Source organism: Neofelis nebulosa, chromosome 6 (genome assembly GCF_028018385.1).
Source record: "Neofelis nebulosa isolate mNeoNeb1 chromosome 6, mNeoNeb1.pri, whole genome shotgun sequence".
Lineage (NCBI taxonomy): Eukaryota > Metazoa > Chordata > Mammalia > Carnivora > Felidae > Neofelis > Neofelis nebulosa.
The window spans coordinates 59,900,924-59,919,954 of NC_080787.1; the positions used below are offsets into that span (position 1 = coordinate 59,900,924).

General features: G+C 37.4%; 1 protein-coding gene across 12 annotated transcripts in view; it reads right to left on the reverse strand.

The window, feature by feature from the left end:
• KHDRBS2 (KH RNA binding domain containing, signal transduction associated 2) overlaps positions 1-18,985 on the reverse strand; it is a 593,528-nt gene extending 574,543 nt beyond the window's left edge. For all 12 annotated transcript variants that reach the window (XR_009263055.1, XR_009263054.1, XR_009263053.1 and 9 more), the window contains exon 1: positions 18,646-18,985. Coding sequence is in view for 9 of the 12 variants with exons in the window: in XM_058734346.1 (XP_058590329.1) it covers positions 18,646-18,736 (91 nt within the window). In the remaining 3 variants the exon portion in view is untranslated. The remainder of the gene's footprint in view (positions 1-18,645) is intronic.
• Between the last annotated feature and the right edge of the window lie 46 nt (positions 18,986-19,031).

Genomic DNA, 19,031 nt, shown 5'->3' on the forward strand with positions numbered 1-19,031 from the left:
TAGCTAATAGGATTTGGTGTAAATACTCTAGCTCCCTCATCCTTAGCTTGTATATGTTTTACGCTGGCTCCCAAAATTTCCCAGTATGATTAAGCATCACTTGTCTGAACTAGTAATTTAATTGAAAATAGAACATTTTTTGGCTGCCTTTCCTTCATGTCTAACTTCCCCATTTCTTGAGATCACCTCCAATTCTTGAGATCACCTCCAAAATAAGTAACTTGGACTCCAATATTTGTTTCAAGGTCTATTTCTGGAGAAAACTGTAAGTCATTATGCACACAACTATTGATAAGTAAGTTTGGACTTAACTTTACCCCAAATGAATAGAAGGTAAATCTGAAATACATATTTACCCTAACATACCATCGACAGTGCAGATGTCAATACAGAGCAGGATTAAGTGATAACTGTATCCTTGCTCATTTATTTCCATTTCTTAGGAGTAATAGGGTTTGAAAAGAAACATTTTAAATAATGGTATGCATTATATAGGCCTTTTTAACTTACATATAATTATATTAGACTCACCAGCATTCAAACAAACAAAGAAAAATGCTAACTCTTTAGAGACTAATAAAGTTGCTTTGGCATTTTAGTTCATTTCAGGGCTGACAATTAGTGCTACTAAGAGTAAGTTTCTACACTCAAATCTTGATCTCGGGGTCTGCTTTATGAGAACCCAAACTAAAATATTACAAGAGATTCCTATTACCCTGGGACATGTTCTGTTTTTCCTTAGTCAAAGTTATTTTAATTGCAATTGGAGCTATCTTAAATAATTATCAGAAAGTGCATATCTTGGAAAAATTCTGAGGTCTCTCAAGGAACCAAAGTCAGCTGGGCTCCTTCGACTTTCTCAAAAGGAAACTCACGCCTCACTCTATAATCTGTTTTGTTCTGTCTGAAGATTAAACCTGGGTTTCCTCTATTCTAGGACAGGAACCAGTCCAAACTGGTTGGCTTCCTCCAGTTTTAATGTCAATTTCTCACCAGAAAGAATTAGGTAACCACTCTTATCCATTCGATTGCAGTCAGGTGAACAAGGGTCTGTAACAGAGCTCTGAAGGGATTGTGGTTCTAAGAGAATAGGGATCAAAACAGACTTAAAGAAGCCCATAAAACATCAATATAATATCAGTTATTAGGGACTAGAAAGCAAATTGCATTCAAGAAAGTTGTACTTATTTTTTCAATTCTAATTGGGAATGATCAAAAAGAGTTACTAATGCTAAACATTAAATGCATCAGAGACTTTATTCCCTCTTATTCACCCATTGTGAATCTTTTATTGTCTTTTCATGTTTATTTATTTTTTAGACACAGAGAGAGTGCACACATGGGTGCTCACACACGTGCACAGGGAAGGAGGTGGTAAGGCAGAGAGAGGGAGACAAAGGATCCAAAGTGGGATCCTCGCTAACATCAGAGAGCCAGATGTGGGGCTCGAACTCACACCACGAGATCATGACCTGAGCCAAAGCTGGGTGCTTAACCAACTGAGCCACCTAGGCAACCCTCAGCCAATGCAAATCTTAAACTGACTATTGTTGTAAAAGTTTGAGATGTGTATAAAAAGACAGTTTATTTCATAGATTTAAATATCTCTATGGACTACTATTTAATATAAGTCATACATTCTTTGTTTTTTTTTTTTTAAGTTTCTTTATATTTGAGAGAGAGAGAGATGGACCAAGTGTGAACGGGGGAGGAACAGAGAGAGAGGGTGACACAGGATCTGAAGCAGGCTCCAGGTTCTGAGCTGTCAGCACAGAGCCCAGCGTGGGATTTGAACTCATAAACTGTGAGATCATGACCTGAGCCGGAGTTGGATGCTCAACCGACTGAGCCATTCAGGCACCCCAGTATAAGTCATACATTGTAACATATTGGTCAGATAAATTTCAAAAGCCATTTTCTTTTATGGTAACATAAAGAATTATTGTCTAATACTATGAAAATTTTAAAATACAAGATAAAATGAATATCCATAGGTCATCTCATCAAAACCTCTATTTCCAAGGATATAGCAATATATATCCTTTGGGAAAAACAAAATAGTTATTTTTTTTCCTTTTCTCATAATTTTCTATAGGGGGGTTCTAAATACCCCCATGGGAACACATTTCAGTACTTCACAATGCTGTATCACCTGATGGCATCTAAATCCATTTTTATTCCCATCCAAATGCAAAAAGAAATTGTCCACTGCATCCCTACACCCCACAACACGATCATTTTCCTTCAGGGAGTTGCCTTCCTGCCTGTATAAACACTCCCCCAAGAATTACCTTGTCAGATGTCAGGACTGATGTATTCTGTCAGTCTGGATCATTGTTAAGTCTTCTTTTTGGTTATTAGTGTTGACATGATGAGTACCTACATGTTTACTAAATGATAGTGGTTTGGTACCTGCTTTAGGGATTAATGTAAAGTCACCAGTCATTTATGCCCTTGGGCAATTTCAACAACTTTATGTTGCATTTTCAGTGTGATAGCGATGCTGGCAGTTAATATGACATTGAAGATCAAGGGATAATAAATGGGCTATCATTGTACATGTAGACGTAGGTCTCCACTGTTCGTTCACATGTGTATCTTTTTACCCAGGGTAAGGTTGTCAATTCTGTACAATATATTGTTTCAGTACAATACGCTTTTTTCTTATAAAAATAGAAAGAGCATATAATCTATTATCTAAAATTATATGGCCTTTTAAAATAAATATTTGCTGTGTACACTATTCCCTACTATTTTGTGATACCAGAACCTGCTGTGCAATTCAGGACAGTGCAAATGTTCAGGTTTTAATAGCTATCACTAGTGTTCATGACCACAAATACCTTCCTTCTTTATTGGTAGAATGCTACACCTGTCAGATTCAGTAGATGCCAAGTCCTCAAGATGGCTAGTCTTCTCCTCAATTATAATAAGAAAAGTGTATTCATATTTTCTTCAAAGATTCTGTTTTAAATTATGAGGAAAAGGCAAAAGTTTCATTAAGTTACAGGTAATTTTAAAGCACATATAGACACATGTCATGCTTAATCATCCTAAGGCAGTCATTATTTCCTTTTATATTGAAATAGACACATGGAGGGTCAATACTGTAAGGTAGTTCACATATACTTAAACATTATGATCTTTATTTTTCTATATTTCATGTGTTTAAACACTACACATCCATCATATTTACACTATTATCTTCAAACATTTAAACACAACAATGAGCAAAGGAAAATCTTTTCAGTAAATGAAACTAAAACAACTGGATATTCAAATCCTAAAAAAAAAAAAAGGAAGCATTTTGACCCTATCTTGACACCATATACAAAAATTACTTCTAATTATACTTAAAGGCTAAACCCATAAAGTCTCTGGAAGAAAATATTGAGAAGAACTTTGGGACCTTAGGTAGGCGAAGATTTTTTAGAGGGGACAAAAACAACACTAAGCATAAGGGAAAAAAATGATAAATGATAAATCAGACTTTACAAAAAGTAATTTCTCTTCAAAAGACACGTAAGAAAATTAAAAGCTAAGCCACATATTGGGAGAAGGTGTTTGCAGTAGGATGCAGACCCAACACATACAAATAACTCCTACGACAACAAAATGATCAACAATCCAATTAAAAGTTTGTCAACATTCTAACCAATCACTTACAATTAGAGAATATAAACAAATGGCCAAAAAGCACATGAAAACATCCTCAACATCATTAATCATCAAGGAAATGCAAACTAAAGCCTCAGTAAATTAGCACTTGAAACCATTAAAATAACTGTTGTTAAAGACTAAGAACTTCAAATGTTGGCAAGGAAGCGGAACAACCAGAGTTTTCATACAACACTGGTAGAAGAGTGAAACAGTGCAATCACTTTAGAACACTATTTGGCAATGCCATGTAAAAAGGCTAACTACATACATACATTCTAAGACCCTGCAATTCCACCCCAAATAAAGAGAACATATGTTCGCAAAAATATTGCACAGGTACATTCATAGCAGCTTATTCATAATACACTAGCACTGAAAACAGCCCAAATATCCATCTTCAAGAGATTGGATAAACAAATTGTGACATATTTATACAATGGAACACTACTCAGCAAGAAAAATATTAATTATTGGTAAGTACAACAATATGGATGACTTTCAAAAATACCCTGAACTTAAGAAGTGTACATAGTCTATAATGCTATTTATACAACTTGAAGAACAATCAAAGTAATCCATAACAGTAGAAATCAGAATAGTGGCTGGCAAAGGAAATGAAGATTAATGGGAAGGGGATATAAGGAAAGCATCTGGGCCGATGGAAATGTTATCTATCATGCCGAGAGTACTGCTTATACAAGATTACAGAATTATCAAAAGTCATTAAATTGTATACCTAAAAACTGCATTTCACTGTTCATAAAATTTGCCTCAATTTTTTTATAGTAAGCAAACCAAGCAAAGTGGGGTAAGAAAAGAATCTTTACTGATTTCTGCCATTAGATAAGCACTGCACATACCCTTGCGTAGGATTCATGAGGTGACTGGTTCATCTATGACATAATTGACATAAATGACATAATTATCCTTATTTGATAAATGAGGAAATACAGGTTCAGAGAGATTTAGAAATTTGCCCACAGTTACAAAGTAACCAAATAGAAGATCTGGGACTCAATCACTAGTATTTTGACTTCACTTGATGTGTCCTTTCTACTATAATAGTAGCTCTCAAACATGTTTTACCACATTCCAGAGCAAGAAATATCATATAAACACACACATGATAAATGTCTCAAAAGGAATGTTGACCCTCAAAATTGATCATTCAAATTTTGCATAAGCACGTGTACTCTTTCAGGTCCAACATAGCCAATATTTCCTTCAGTCTGAAACAAACCTATCAAAAATAATCCATGCATCTTTTCACATTATAATGCTACTCAGCACAGAGAAATGCTCATAGTACAAGCTTTAAGGATATAAGAGTACAGAGACACCCATCTCATGCTCACTGTGGATTATACCTCCACTGATTAGAACAAAAGTGATAAATTCTTATATTGATGGTAGAATCACAAATTCAAGGGGAAAGTATATCAAGAAAGTGGCAACAGTCAACAAAGTCATATTGCCAACAAGTCAATAAGAACTGTCAAGGAAAAAAACATGTGCATGCAATGGATCTGGGATAAGGAAAGACTCAAGTTCAAAGACAGTCTTAGAAAAGAAGTAGGGATTAATTTGACAGTTTTTGATTTGAGATGTAGTTTTGTATAAGGATGCTCCATGTAACACTAAGAAAGGGAGCAAGGTTGGGGCGCCTGGGTGGCTCAGTCGGTTGAGTGTCCGACTTCAGCTCAGGTCATGATCTCATGGTCTCGTCCTTGAGTTCAAGCCCCGCATCAGGCTCTGTGCTGACCGCTCAGAGCCTGGAGCCTGTTTCGGATTCTGTGTCTCCCTCTTTCTCTGACCCTCCCCCGTTCATGCTCTGTCTCTCTCTGTCTCAAAAATAAATAAATGTTAAAAAAAATTTTTTTTAAATAAAAAAAAAATAAAAAAGAAAGGGAGCAAGGTGGAAGCTGAGGGAATGGAGGGCAGTCTACGAATCACTATGTAATTTCAAGTGAGCAAAAGAAGTAATAATGTTTGGCTGTCATTTTCTTGTTAGTTTAGAACCATTAGGGTCTTCATTGTACACATGAGGAAAAGAGGCATATGGAGGTCAAACCACTCACCCAAAATAATACAGATCTTTAATTACAGGAACAAAATAGAACCCAGGGAGTCTAGTTCCAGTACCTATGCTTTTAACCACTACACTTAAACATCTCTCTTATATACGTTAAACCATATAAACTTGCTGGGTTTTAGGTCATTATGATTCAATATTATTGATTTCATGTGGTTCAACAAATTAATTACTCCTAGCTCTCCTCCTCAATGAAGTTGAAGTTGTTTGAAGAGTTTTCCAACCTCATTCTCTCACAGTCTCACTCTTCACTCTCAACCTAAAGAAATTTGGGATTTTCTCCAACACCTCTCTCAATTTGTTCCTTGTTGCCAAATCCATTAGAAATGTTTAATCTTTGCTTCAATTGGCCTATCTACAGCACTTGAAAATATTAACCAAATCCTTCATCATTCCAATACTCTACTAACCTGACACTGAACTTGATCTTTTCTACCTATGTTCCAGGACACTCCTTTTAGTCAACTTCAAAGACTACTTTTGTCTGTCTCTCTCTCCTTAAGTGCTGACATTCCTCCGGGTTTTATCCTCAGTCTCCTTCCTGTTGTATTCCATATGTTCTCCCCCTCAATGAGCTCTTCTACTATCTAGGTCAATTTATCACCTAACTGCTAATGAAACCTTTACAGGTAGCACAGATCTTTCTCCAAACTCAATTCTCCAAGTGCATTTTCATGACTTTTGATGTATATCCAACCGAACTCAGCATTAACCTCCTTTTAATTCCTATCTCAGTAACCAATACCACCATTAAGCCATTACTCAACTGACAGCACCATTACTAAGGAGCAACTCAGACAACAGTCTTGACCACCCTTTATTTTTCATCCCCTCTGTGCAATCCAATCCTTTTTATTTTACTTGCTAAATTTCTATTAGATCTGTCTACTTCTTCATGTCTGCACTCTCATTACCTGAACTCAGGTCACCATAACTTCTCTCTCTGATTGCTGCGCTGATGGCTTGCCCATGTCTTATAGCTGTTGAATTCATTCTCCAATAGTGCAGCCACATTATGCTTTATATGAAACTCTGACATCACATCGGCCCTTTTTAAGAGTTTTAAATGATTTAGAAGATTCATTTAAAAATCTTTAAATGAAAAGATTTAAATGATTCATTACTTTTCACATAAATCTAAACTTAACAGTTTCCAAGAATAAGCCTCTACTTATGTGTAATAAGCCTCTACTATTCTCTTTAGACCCACTTTTCTTGATGCTTTCTCTTTTACTGTATTTTACAAAAATACTTAATCTTTTGGATTTCCAGACCCAATTCCAAAGTTGGACGGTGGAGGTGGGAGTTCCTTTCCACATAACACAAACAATTCTGACAGTATAACCAGAGATAATATCAGTTTTCACAGGCTAGGTGTTCAGTCCTATAAGACTATCCCCTCCCCACTTCAGACACCAAGTCCAGGTTGTTACCTGTACTTCCGATTGGCCAGTTATAGATGGGGATTCCAATCATCCCTTCCTTGGACTTTAGATGTCAGTCACAAATCTAGGTTGCTACTTGTACATCTAACCCTCTGGCTGTAACCAGCAGTTCTCATGGCCTCCTTGAGTTCGATTAATTTGCTAGAGCAGCTCACAGAACTCACAAAGCATCATTGTTATTAGATTACCAGTTTATTACAAAGGATATAACTAGGACGGCTAGATGGAAGATATGCATAGGGCAAGGCAAAGGGAAAAGGCACAGAGCTTTTCCATGCTCTCCCTGAGTTTAGTGCTCTCCCAAAATCTGCATGTGTTCACCAATCAGGAAGCTCTCCAACCCACTCCTTTTGGATTTTTATGGAGGCTCCATTACATGATTAAATCATTGGCACTGGCAATTGATTTGACCTCCTCCCTTTCCCCTTCTGGGAGGTGGAGAGGTGGGGGTAGAACTGAAAGTGACAACCTTCTAATTATGTAATTGGTTCTCCTGACCACCAGCCCCATTCTTTAGGTGGGATTGAAAAGTCACTTCATTAACATAACAATAGACACCTTTATGGCTATGCACACTTAAGAAATTCCAAAAGTTTTAGGATCTCTGTTCAAGACAGGGAAGAAGACCAAATATGTATTTCTTATTATAAAACACAATATTACACTCAATTTATACCTATTCAAATAAATGTTCTTTCTTTTCAGGCTTTGGAGATATTGTTTACTGTATCCATGTATAAGTCTTCTAGATCCTTCTTCACTGAATCCTGGTCATTTATTTGTCTGTAACTCTTGTTCCCTCCTCAACCTAAATGTAAGTCTCAGATGGTAATACAGAGCACATATAATTAAAAAAAAACAAAAAGCTGAACCAAGTCTGTACTGTTTTGCACTGATTAACCATGTGTAGTATATGCTTAACACACACACACACACACACACACACACACACACTCCACTCATTTTACTCAAAGAGAAACCATTTAGCTTATTACAACTTACTCCAAACACTTACCACTTCCATCTAATTCCATTAAGTGGCTTTTAATTATCATAATGCTTTATTCTACCAGATTTTCCTTATGTGGATAGGACACAATTTCCAATCTTTCACTAATTTCAGAATACTAGCTTAATGCATAGCCATGTATCGTTCCAAAGTCCATTCCAAAACAATATCATATAATAAAATGCCATCTGCCTCAGCACACCAAATGTTCTTTCATCTTCACATAATTCCTTAAAGGCCCTCTCTTCCACCAGATCTCGGATGGATAAAAAGGCAGCTTCTAGTTTTTGCCTCCCAGAAAGAAAATCTTAGGCTCTCTGGAGACATGGATGGTACTTAATTTAATTTAACACTTGCTTAAATTTCTGATTTATTTTTTTTTAATTTTTTTTCAACGTTTTTTATTTATTTTTGGGACAGAGAGAGACAGAGCATGAACGGGGGAGGGGCAGAGAGAGAGGGAGACACAGAATCGGAAACAGGCTCCAGGCTCCGAGCCATCAGCCCAGAGCCTGACGCGGGGCTCGAACTCACAGACCGCGAGATCGTGACCTGGCTGAAGTCGGACGCTTAACCGACTGCGCCACCCAGGCGCCCCTTAAATTTCTGATTTAAATAACATTTACATGCCTAAAAACATATAAGAAATGTATTCTATTATGAATTCATTCATCTACTGCTTGCATTTTATAGTTTTATTTTGTACAATGAGTGTATTGTTGCATGTAAAGCAAATTTCTAACCAATCAAATTCATTAAAGTTATTTTAGAGGAAACAATAAATTCTACAGTAACAGGTATTTAACTCTTCAAAAACGGTTTTCAAACCATGTGCTTGGTATTCCCTTAAACAAGTAATATTCTTCAATATTCTTCAATGTTTGATGGCTCCTTTTGACAATCTTTTATACTACAAGTAAACGTTTACCTAACCTCTGACTTATTGCTTAAAAATCCCAAATTGGAGTATGCTACCCTCTAATCGGCTTCTTAATCTCCGCCCCCCCCCCCCCCTCCAGCAAAGAGGTACAATATTACCTGCCTTTGGGATATAATGTTAGGAACTGAGCCAGGGTGTATGTTCAATAAAAGTATTACTTCAGTCATCCCTTTCTTCTCAAATTAACAAATTCCTTCTCCTTCAGCCTCTTTACCGAGTTTCTGTCACAGAGGCTCCCTCTTCTGAGTTGTAGCCAGGGCCCATCATTTTGTGACATACAATTCCATGAACCTACTAAAAATATCTACACTCTAGAGAAAACACATTCATTCTGCTTTTCTATTAGAAGAGTAAAATCTAATCTTTAATATTTTAAAGGAAATGGGCATCAATTGTGCCATTTCTGATAACAGTGTAATAATACCAGCCAATCTGTTTCAAAGTTATTAAATTCTAAAACCTCGGAACCTATAGATAACATTTTAATCAAGCCATGCTGCTGAGTTATCTGTTTCTGACCACATGTGAAATCTGCTCACTTCCAAATTTTAAACAAAACCAATACCGCCTCAAGACACCAAGAGAGGACCTGTAGTTGTTCTTTCTCCCTAGAAAAATTCGGCATACATAAGCAGTTCTCTAAAAGACACAGAAAGAAAAAATGCCTCAGCAAATCACACAAAGTTCTCCAATCACTTTTTGGATTCAAAAGGCATGGGGCGCCTGGGTGGCGCAGTCGGTTAAGCGTCCGACTTCAGCCAGGTCACGATCTCGCGGTCCGTGAGTTCGAGCCCCGCGTCAGGCTCTGGGCTGATGGCTCGGAGCCTGGAGCCTGTTTCCGATTCTGTGTCTCCCTCTCTCTCTCTGCCCCTCCCCCGTTCATGCTCTGTCTCTCTCTGTCCCAAAAATAAATAAAAAAAAAAAAAAAAAAAAAAAAAACGTTGGCAAAAGGCAGTGGGGGGGCGGGGGGGAAAGGTTGAAAATGTTCTACTGTTCCTTGCCACCTCATCACCAAACTCCCTCAGAAACCACAGTCAAAATAAGACATTCAGAAACATCCAGCTATCTCAATCTTTGACCCAATTCTGTACTTAGGAAAATTTCCCCATTTATGAACTTACTAACCTTTCATATACTATCCTTATTGAAGAAGTTTGTGAATAATTCATTCAATACTTGCATTCAGGAACATATCTCAGAAGTTAATGGCAACAATCATGCCGATCTCCTAAACACACTTTGTGTATTAAAATCTGCCTTTCCATCAAAGCCTAATGAAAGTTGTGTCTCTTTCAAAATGGGCAACATGGTGTAATGGTTACACACGATCTCTGAGCAAGAAAGCCTGGGGTTCAGATTTACAAACTGACTTCTCTAATTCTTAATTCTTCTCATTTGTAAAGCAAGGATAATGGTAATAACTATGACAGGATTGCTGGATGAATTGATTGTGGTAATGCATGCAAAACATCTAGTATAGTGCCTGACAAAGGAGTAATCTCCCAATAAATGTTGGCAGCAATGACAAAGATGATGAAGAAAAAGAACCAATGATAACCATGACCAACAAGAGTCATGATCTTCTTTGAATTCCCACGATATCATTGGTTTGTAAAACCTAGCAGACCTTCCCATACACTATTATTTATATCTTATGTATATGTTGAATCCCCCACAGATTATTTAAAAACCAATGAGTTAAATATCTAATACCTCTTCAAATACCAAAAGCATACGTTGCAGACAAGTGTTACCAACATACAGTGAAGGGCATGTGTGATTATATAGTTAAATGTAGTAGAGCTCTAACCCAATGGGATTCATCCCACACACCAGGTAAAGTATAAAGCTATCTATAGTATGTGGCCTAAAAATGTGTCATTCTGGTGTTCTCGAATGTTTATTATCTCTCTCTATTGCAGAATCTTTTTGGAAGTAGTGTTCAAGAGGCAAAGATAAGCAATGGAGGATATGCTACAAATGACTTGTTTCCCACAATCAATAATAATGATTGGGCAACAAGATGTTTGGCTATGACTTCTCAAGTTTTTAACAAATAAAACATTCAATCACGTTTATTAACAAAATATACAACATTGAGAAAATGAAGAAGTCATACAGCACAGGTATTTGCTAACATAATTTGGGAAATCAGTTATTAACCAGTACTCTGTTATTTTTAATAAATCTATTTGCATATCACACTTATTTTATTGAAATTAACTATTTTTGTGAGAAAAGGGATCATTTTTCATTCTCTGAAAGTGTTAAACCTTACACTGTTTATACCTTTAAAAAACAAACTGGTGCCAGAATATAATCCAATTAAAATACATTTCTTATATATTCAGACAAAAAAAAAAGATCAAATCAGATGATAAACAAATAAAGGCATAAGAAAAGCAGGCACTACTACAGAGTTCTTTCCAAGGGTTTCCAAAAACTACCTCTAAAACTTTTTTTCCCTTCTCTAGCTGCTATGGGAACAAGGAGTTTCAATCTAGATTGTATACTCAAACAGAAACTAAGAATAATGGGGGCACCTGGTTGTCTCAGTCAGTTAAGTGTCTGATTTCGGCTCAGGTCATGATCTCACAGTTCCTGAATTCGAGTCCCATGTCTTCAGGCTCTGTGCTGACAGCTCAGAGCCTGGAGCCTTCAGATTCTGTGTCTTCCTCTCTCTCTGCCCCTCCCCTACTCACACTCTATCTCTTTATCTCTCTCTCTCTCAAAAATAAGTAAACATTAAAAAAAAAAAACTAAGGATGATGATCAGACCTCATTTTATTCCCAGTTTCATGTATCCTGTTACCAAGTCGCTTTGAAATAAGGTAAAGAAAAATATTGTCCCCATTATCCAGAAGGTTTATCCTGGTCATGCTCATTCTTATAAATGTAATTAATGAACTATGAATGTACAATGCATTCATAAGAAAATTTTATAAAGAAATAAATTAAAATTCACAAATACATAGGGACTGAGTATCATATATAAACATAGAATACTTTGTGAAAGTGAGCTCAGGTATACGCTTCTTTATTCATGTAAACCTTCTCTGGGTTTTTCCTCCATTATAACCCCACACACTGCACATAGGTATATTCATCCGCAGCCTTGCAAGAATTATTAACCTTGTTCTTTGTTATGTTTTCCAGTACTACCTACAAGAACCAGGGAGGGGGGATACCTGATAATGCTTGTTTTGCAGACACAAGTATAACACACCAGGACCCCTGGATAGAGTCCAAATGTCCAAAACAGCACACAATCCCAGAAATTTTGAGTCTCCCCTTGTCAAGAAGCTCCAAGGCCCATCCAGTTCCTGCCCTATCCCACACATACCTTGCTAGTCCCCGTAGTCCCTAGGCTCAGCAAAGACAGGGCAGATTTGGAACCGACCCCCTGCCTTCTCTGAGAAAAACTTTGTCTAATTTAACCAGGTGACTCAGAGATTGTCTTACTGAGATCAGACACACAAATCTGACTTCAGGGATCAGTAACAAAAGGAGGAAAAAAGAAAGTAGGCTGTCTAGGTACCATAAGACCGAGGGATGAGATAGGAGTAGTTTCTGTAGGGTTTTTGTGTGCCTTATATCCACCAAAGTAGATACTAGAGAAGCTGGCAAACTAGAAAAGTCAATAGGAGCAGACAAAAAGAAAAAAAAAAACCTCAAGAAAAGCCTGCTAGCCAAAGGACTAGAAAGAGAGCAACTAGCAAGAAAGAAAACTTTTAGACAAACATCTTTCTCTAGCCAAAAAATACAGAAAGAAAACAAACAAACAAACAAACAAACAAACAAACAAACAAACAGTGTCTCATGTTCACCTCTGTCAGGAAAGTTTAAACAGGAAGCCTAGACCCAGCCTCATCCAGCTGTAAAGAGATATGTTTTCGGGCGCCTGGGTGGCTCAGTCAGTTAAGCGTCCGACTTCAGCTCAGGTCATGATCTCACAGTCTGTGAGTTCGAGCCCTGCGTCGGGCTCTGTGCTGACAGCTCAGAGCCTGGAGCCTGCTTCAGATTCTGTGTCTCCCCCTCTCTCTGCCCCTCCCCTGCTCATGCTCTCTGTCTCAAAAATAAATTTAAAAATTTTTAAAAATTAAAAAAAAAAAGGGGGTATGTTTTCCCCTGTGGCTGGAATCAGAAAAGACTAGATGGGGACTAGGGACTTCATTTCCACCCACGGTAAGGATGCCTCCTGCAGTGGCAGCAGAGGCCACAGGGAAATCCTGGACTTCCTCACTCATGAACAGTTAACAAGGCCCTTCTCCCTCCACCAGGGTGGTATGAGAGGTCTCATTATGCTGGAATTTTCATCATGCTCCTGCAGGAATGAAGCCTTCCCCCTACTACTGGTGTCCCTGGAGACCACAAAAGAAGCAGGGACAAGATGTTCCTCCCTTTCCTGGCCAGATGGTATCAATGAATGCCTAGTGGGGAGCCTGGACTTTCACCTCTGCCTCCAAGTATAAAGATGATGCCCCCTCTCCCTCTGCTGGCATGGCATTAGAGGAAGCCTGGTAAAAGAGAATATAATTAAAAAGTGTGACATGGTCAAACTTTGATTTTGAGTGAATCACTCTGGCAGCACAGCTGGGAAGGGGAGAAAAGGGATAAAGGACGCTGAGCTAAGAACAGAAGAGTAAAACCAACAGTACCATAGTGCCTGGAAGCTAAGGCAAACACCAAGAAGTTGGAAAAAGACCAGCAGTGGAAACAGCCAAGAGACCTTATAAGAAGTCAGAAAACTTTTATTGGATTTGGCAATTAGGAGATGAATCTGTCTCCAGGGTCACTGGTTTTAGGACAATGATGAGGACAGAAGCCAGAATGAAGGGTTTTGAAGAGGTAAACTGAAACTATTTTATCTTTTTTAAGTTATTCATATTGGATCATGCCTACAGGCTGCTACAATAAAAGAGTGGATAGGGAGGAAGAAAGTGGAGATACTGAAGAAGGGATATAACTGTAGAACAAGTCTTAAAGACATGATGAGCCTTAGGACTAAGGATACTGGTGTACATGAGTCACCCTAGAACAAAAAAGAAACATTTCACCTTCTGGGAATGGAAGCCAGTAAGGAGGATTATGGAAATTTTTAGGTGATAGGAGGTTGAAAAACATCAGAAGAGATATATCCATTTCCTACTAAAACAGAGGACGAAATCAGCTGCCAAGAGTGAAGGATGTGTGGGTTTATGACAAGGCCTGGGAAGGTTTGGAATTACCCTAGAAACACACAGGACAAGGGCTAATCAAGCTCAAGTAAAGCAATGAATAAGTGACCAGTGACTGTAGGAACATGATATTTTAAAAACCCTCACTGGAGTAATTTTTCATAAGATAATTTGTTTTATAATTTGGTCTCCGAGTTCAAATTTCACTTAGCAGTGATTCAGAGAGTAAAGGCAGTGCTCATTTTCTTACAAAGTCAAGCTTCAAGTTGAGGTCAAGTCTGCAATGCCATTAAAATGTTAAGGAAAATCTTAAAAGTATCATCTCATATTTGTGTAATTTCTGTTTATGTTATTTTTGTATAAAAAATTCTATTTACGTTTGTATAAAATATGGTTTATATTATTACAAACAGAATTGTTTTAACCTTAAAACACTCATGGGTGGTAGATATTACTTTTCCTGTTTTACAGATGAAGAAACTGAGAATCAGAGAGGAGATAAATGACATACCTTACATTTCACAATAGACAAAAGTGTCAACACTTTGTCCCAAGTGTTTTGCCTGTTAAAGCAGAATTTTCCCACTATCTCATAAATGTGTTTTAATTGAAAATCAAAACTATCTTGTCATTTTTTTGCCAATTTTTGTTTTTTATTTAAGAAACATAAGCCAGATTATCCCAAATGTGTTAGGAGAAAAAAAAGGGTTACATTAATCAAAAGGAAAGTCACATGAATATTTTTTTTAACAGAAGCTAGTTTTAGACATTACATCAATACCTTTCCTGAATTTAAGAACTCTCCATGATCTGTGGAAAATATTTTGAGGAATACAATTTAAATTAAATAATGATCCTTATTGAGAATGTACGTGTAGTTAAGTCACTGCAAGTTAGCATTTGTGATAAATATTCCCAGTTTCTCTCATGGTTTTAAAGGTTCATTCCATATCTACAAACATGAAAACCAATCCTAGATGGAAGGTCAAGCTTTTCACCCAAATTTAAAAATACCACCTACTGTTCTTAAAAAAAAAAACAAACAAAAAAACACATTTTAACTGTTGGGATATTTGGCAATATTTGACTTCCTCATTTGATGAGTCAACCAAAACAATGATGAATCTACCAATATCTGTGAAAAATTCAGGTTAGGAAATCTTGCAAACCAGAGAACTTTGTAATTCTAATGAAGTCTGCGACTACAAAGAAACCTATACATCATCTAGTCCAATTCCTTAATTTCAGAGACAAAGAAACTGGGCCTGGAGGAAGGGAAGTTTATCAACATTCAGTTTAGGCAAAAGTGGAATTAAAATCCAGGTATCTGGATTCACAGTTTAGTGCACTTTCCAGAAGCAGCTTAGATAGAAATAACCTCATCTAATTTCATGTGGCAAGCAAATTCAGAGGCTGAGTGGAACTTTAAGGATCATGCTGAGTTTGCTGTTTTATCATATTTGAAAGCACCTTCCATAACAAATGGATAATTAAACAATATTATAATCACAGAAGGAAAGTTATATTAATTAGTCAAACATATTATAAGCACTCTTCAAACCATATTATTCAAGATCTTTTCTAAGTAACAATCAAATACATAAAACGTATGGGCTCTTCCATTAGCTTTCTACTGAAAACACATAGCAGAAACAAGTGAAATAAAATGAACTACAATCAAAATAATTAAAATAATTAACAAGCTACTACTTTTAACCCCATGGCCTTATGAAGTAGTTGCAAATGAGCACTGATTTGCATTTATCACCAATCAAAAATGCAAAATAAATCACTGTGAAAGCTCATTGGTTTACATCACTGACCTTATATATTAGCTTCCAGAAAATCATTCCGAAGAACTGAATCATCTGGATCATTTTTATTGCTCACTCAGTCTTGAGACTGTCTGCACAGTACTGACTGAAATGTACTTCAGTGTGCACCTTCTCTCCAAATGAATATCTATGTCAGGTTTATTTATAGCCACTGCCTTCAATCAGTGCATTTCCAGGTAAGAGAAATAAAATCATCTCACCATATTCTCCTATAGAGATCTGAAACAAAACCTGGAAATCTTGGCAAATGGCCCTGGATAAAACAATGAAAGATCCATAATGTAAAGTGTACATTAAGATTTATTAGAGATTCCAAAGGACACTCACCTTTTACTCTTCAATAAGTACATTTAAAAAACTTGAGGTACAAATAAAGAATATAAACCTTATGCATCTTTTTTGCATAGCTCTTTATATACTCCGAGATTATAATCATCACTTCCTCCATTCTCTTTTCCTCATTGTGATTTCTCTGAAATTTGAACACCTCCCTTTGTTTCTTACTTAGATATTTTTCTATTTAAGAGCTTTTTCCTCCTAATTCTTTACAAAAGCAGGACATGCTTCCCCCTGCTGGGAAAAAATTAAATTACAAGGACGCTGGAACACGTTTCTAAATATCAAGAAATCAAGTTCCTGGGAAAGATAAAATGCTAAGGAATCAAGGGCATAGCCTTTTCTGACTGTTTCACCAGCCACAGAAACACTTATCACTCTACTAAGAGTTTCTTATATGCATTTTTTTAGTTTGGCAGTTTTGAAATGTACACTAACTCCACTAACTCTCATCAATGACTTATGAATTAATCATTGAGCCTGCTGTCCCAAAGAGAACTCCAATTAGCAGGTCAGAGAAAATGATCAATTCCAAACTTTTTTTTTCCATTTTAAAGACGTTATCAGCTTAATAAAGACACTTCTGGAAGATATACTGAAATACATGATTTGAGAAGGCTTAATTGCATTTTTAATCATTTTGAACAATCTTAACTTAAGCATTTATTAACTCATTAATTTTCAATATTCCTATCATTTTTATGTAGTCATCTTTATTTTTAATAAAGTAGAGTGAGAGTTTAATTTTTAAATTGACTTAACTTTTCATCTGAATTTCTAGTTTTTTCATTCAGTAACCAAGTAAGTATCATTGCTTTTTACCTTTCCAAATCCTCTAAAAAACTAACTTGTTCCTTGAAAAGCAGTTTAGCTATTTCACATGTTCAAGATTTTGATAACAAATCTTCCTTAATTGTTTAGTATGCAAAAAGGAAAAAATACCTTGAACATTACTGTTGTTATAAATAATACTCCATCAATAAAATATTTAAACAAACCTAATGGCTATTTGAATCATACATGGAGGATTACAATTTTTCCTTCCATGTACAACTAAGTCTCAAAAAAGAAAACATTTCATTTAATGCAGAAGGGAAAGGAAGAGGAAGTTGTCACTTTTAGTTTTGCTATAGGTAAGTCCATAACAACCTAAGCTACAAAACTGCATTGTAGTCAATTTGATGATGAAGCAATTCATTATTAATGAAGCATTCATCAAAAAATAAAAAAAACGAGTTGTTTTTAAAAAGGCATGTATAGATTATTACAGATATTGTATCTTTAGCAGACAGATGGCATTCTCTCAAGATGAATGGAGTAATTGGGCTAATATTTCTGTCATACATAAGTTTGTGTGCCTGTGTGTGTGTGTGTGTGTGTGTGTGTGTGTGTCTGTTTAAACAACCTTTCAAAGCAACACAAAAGACAAGACATACATGTTCCTTTGGGAATGAAATCTCCTTTAACATTACAGGTACACAAAAGAAAATGCACACTTGGTAAAACAGTTGATCAATTGTGGAGTGTTCCCAGGGGCCAGTATCTCACAGAGTACCCAATCATCACACTTCAAATAAATTGAAAAGCACTTTAGCCTTTGCCACATTCACTAACATTGACGAACATGCATAGTTTCATCTAGGTTAATTCTAAGTCTTTCCATAGGAAAGGCTATAATTAGATAAAGGGTATCAAAATCACTTCCCAAACGCAGCAAAAAATAAAATATAAAATAAAATAAAAAAATAAATGCTGATTTGTAGCGAAGAAGCTCTTAGAACATTACACTCATCACCATTTACTTCCAAACTGATTTCCTTTTCCTCTGCAAAGTGAAAATATCCCTGTTGACCGCTCTACACTTTACGGTTTCTCCATCAATGATCCTAACAGGTCACATCACCACTGCCATTACATCTCGTAGCTTTGGTCTTCCCCAAATTAAGACGTAGAGAAGGAGCACTGCTGCCCGCCCCAAGAATGGGCTCCGTCCGCCCGGGCTCCGTCCGCCCGAGCTCCGAAGCGAGCATCTTCAGGGGGACAGTTTCGGCGAAGGAGACAGGCGTCCCTCCCCAACTTCACTCCCCTAACCAAGCCGCGGGTGAGATAGGCGGCCAGTGATTTGTGCCCATCTGTGAGAGCAAGTCCTACCTTCCGCCAAAAGGCGCGATGCATGCACAAAAGACGGATCCAGGCTATCTTTCTCTGCCATCAGCTCAGGCAAATATTTCTCCTCTTCCATAGCGCGGACTTCGGACCGTCCCCGGGCGAAGCGCAAGGTTCCGCTCGCTCGGACGCAGGGTCGCCGGGCAGCGCCTTGCTCCCGCGCTGCTCCGCCTTCGCCGCGGCGCGGGGATCTCCGCGCGTCCTCACTGGCCCATGCACCGAGTGGCTGCGACTCCCGCCGTCGGGCAGAGCGGCCCCGCGCCCACACCTGCCCGTCCCTTCCGTCGTCCCTGGCTCGCGCCGAGCCCCGGCTCACACCAGCGGCCTTAACTGGAGAGGCGGGAACAGGGAGCGCCCCACCTCCGCCAACC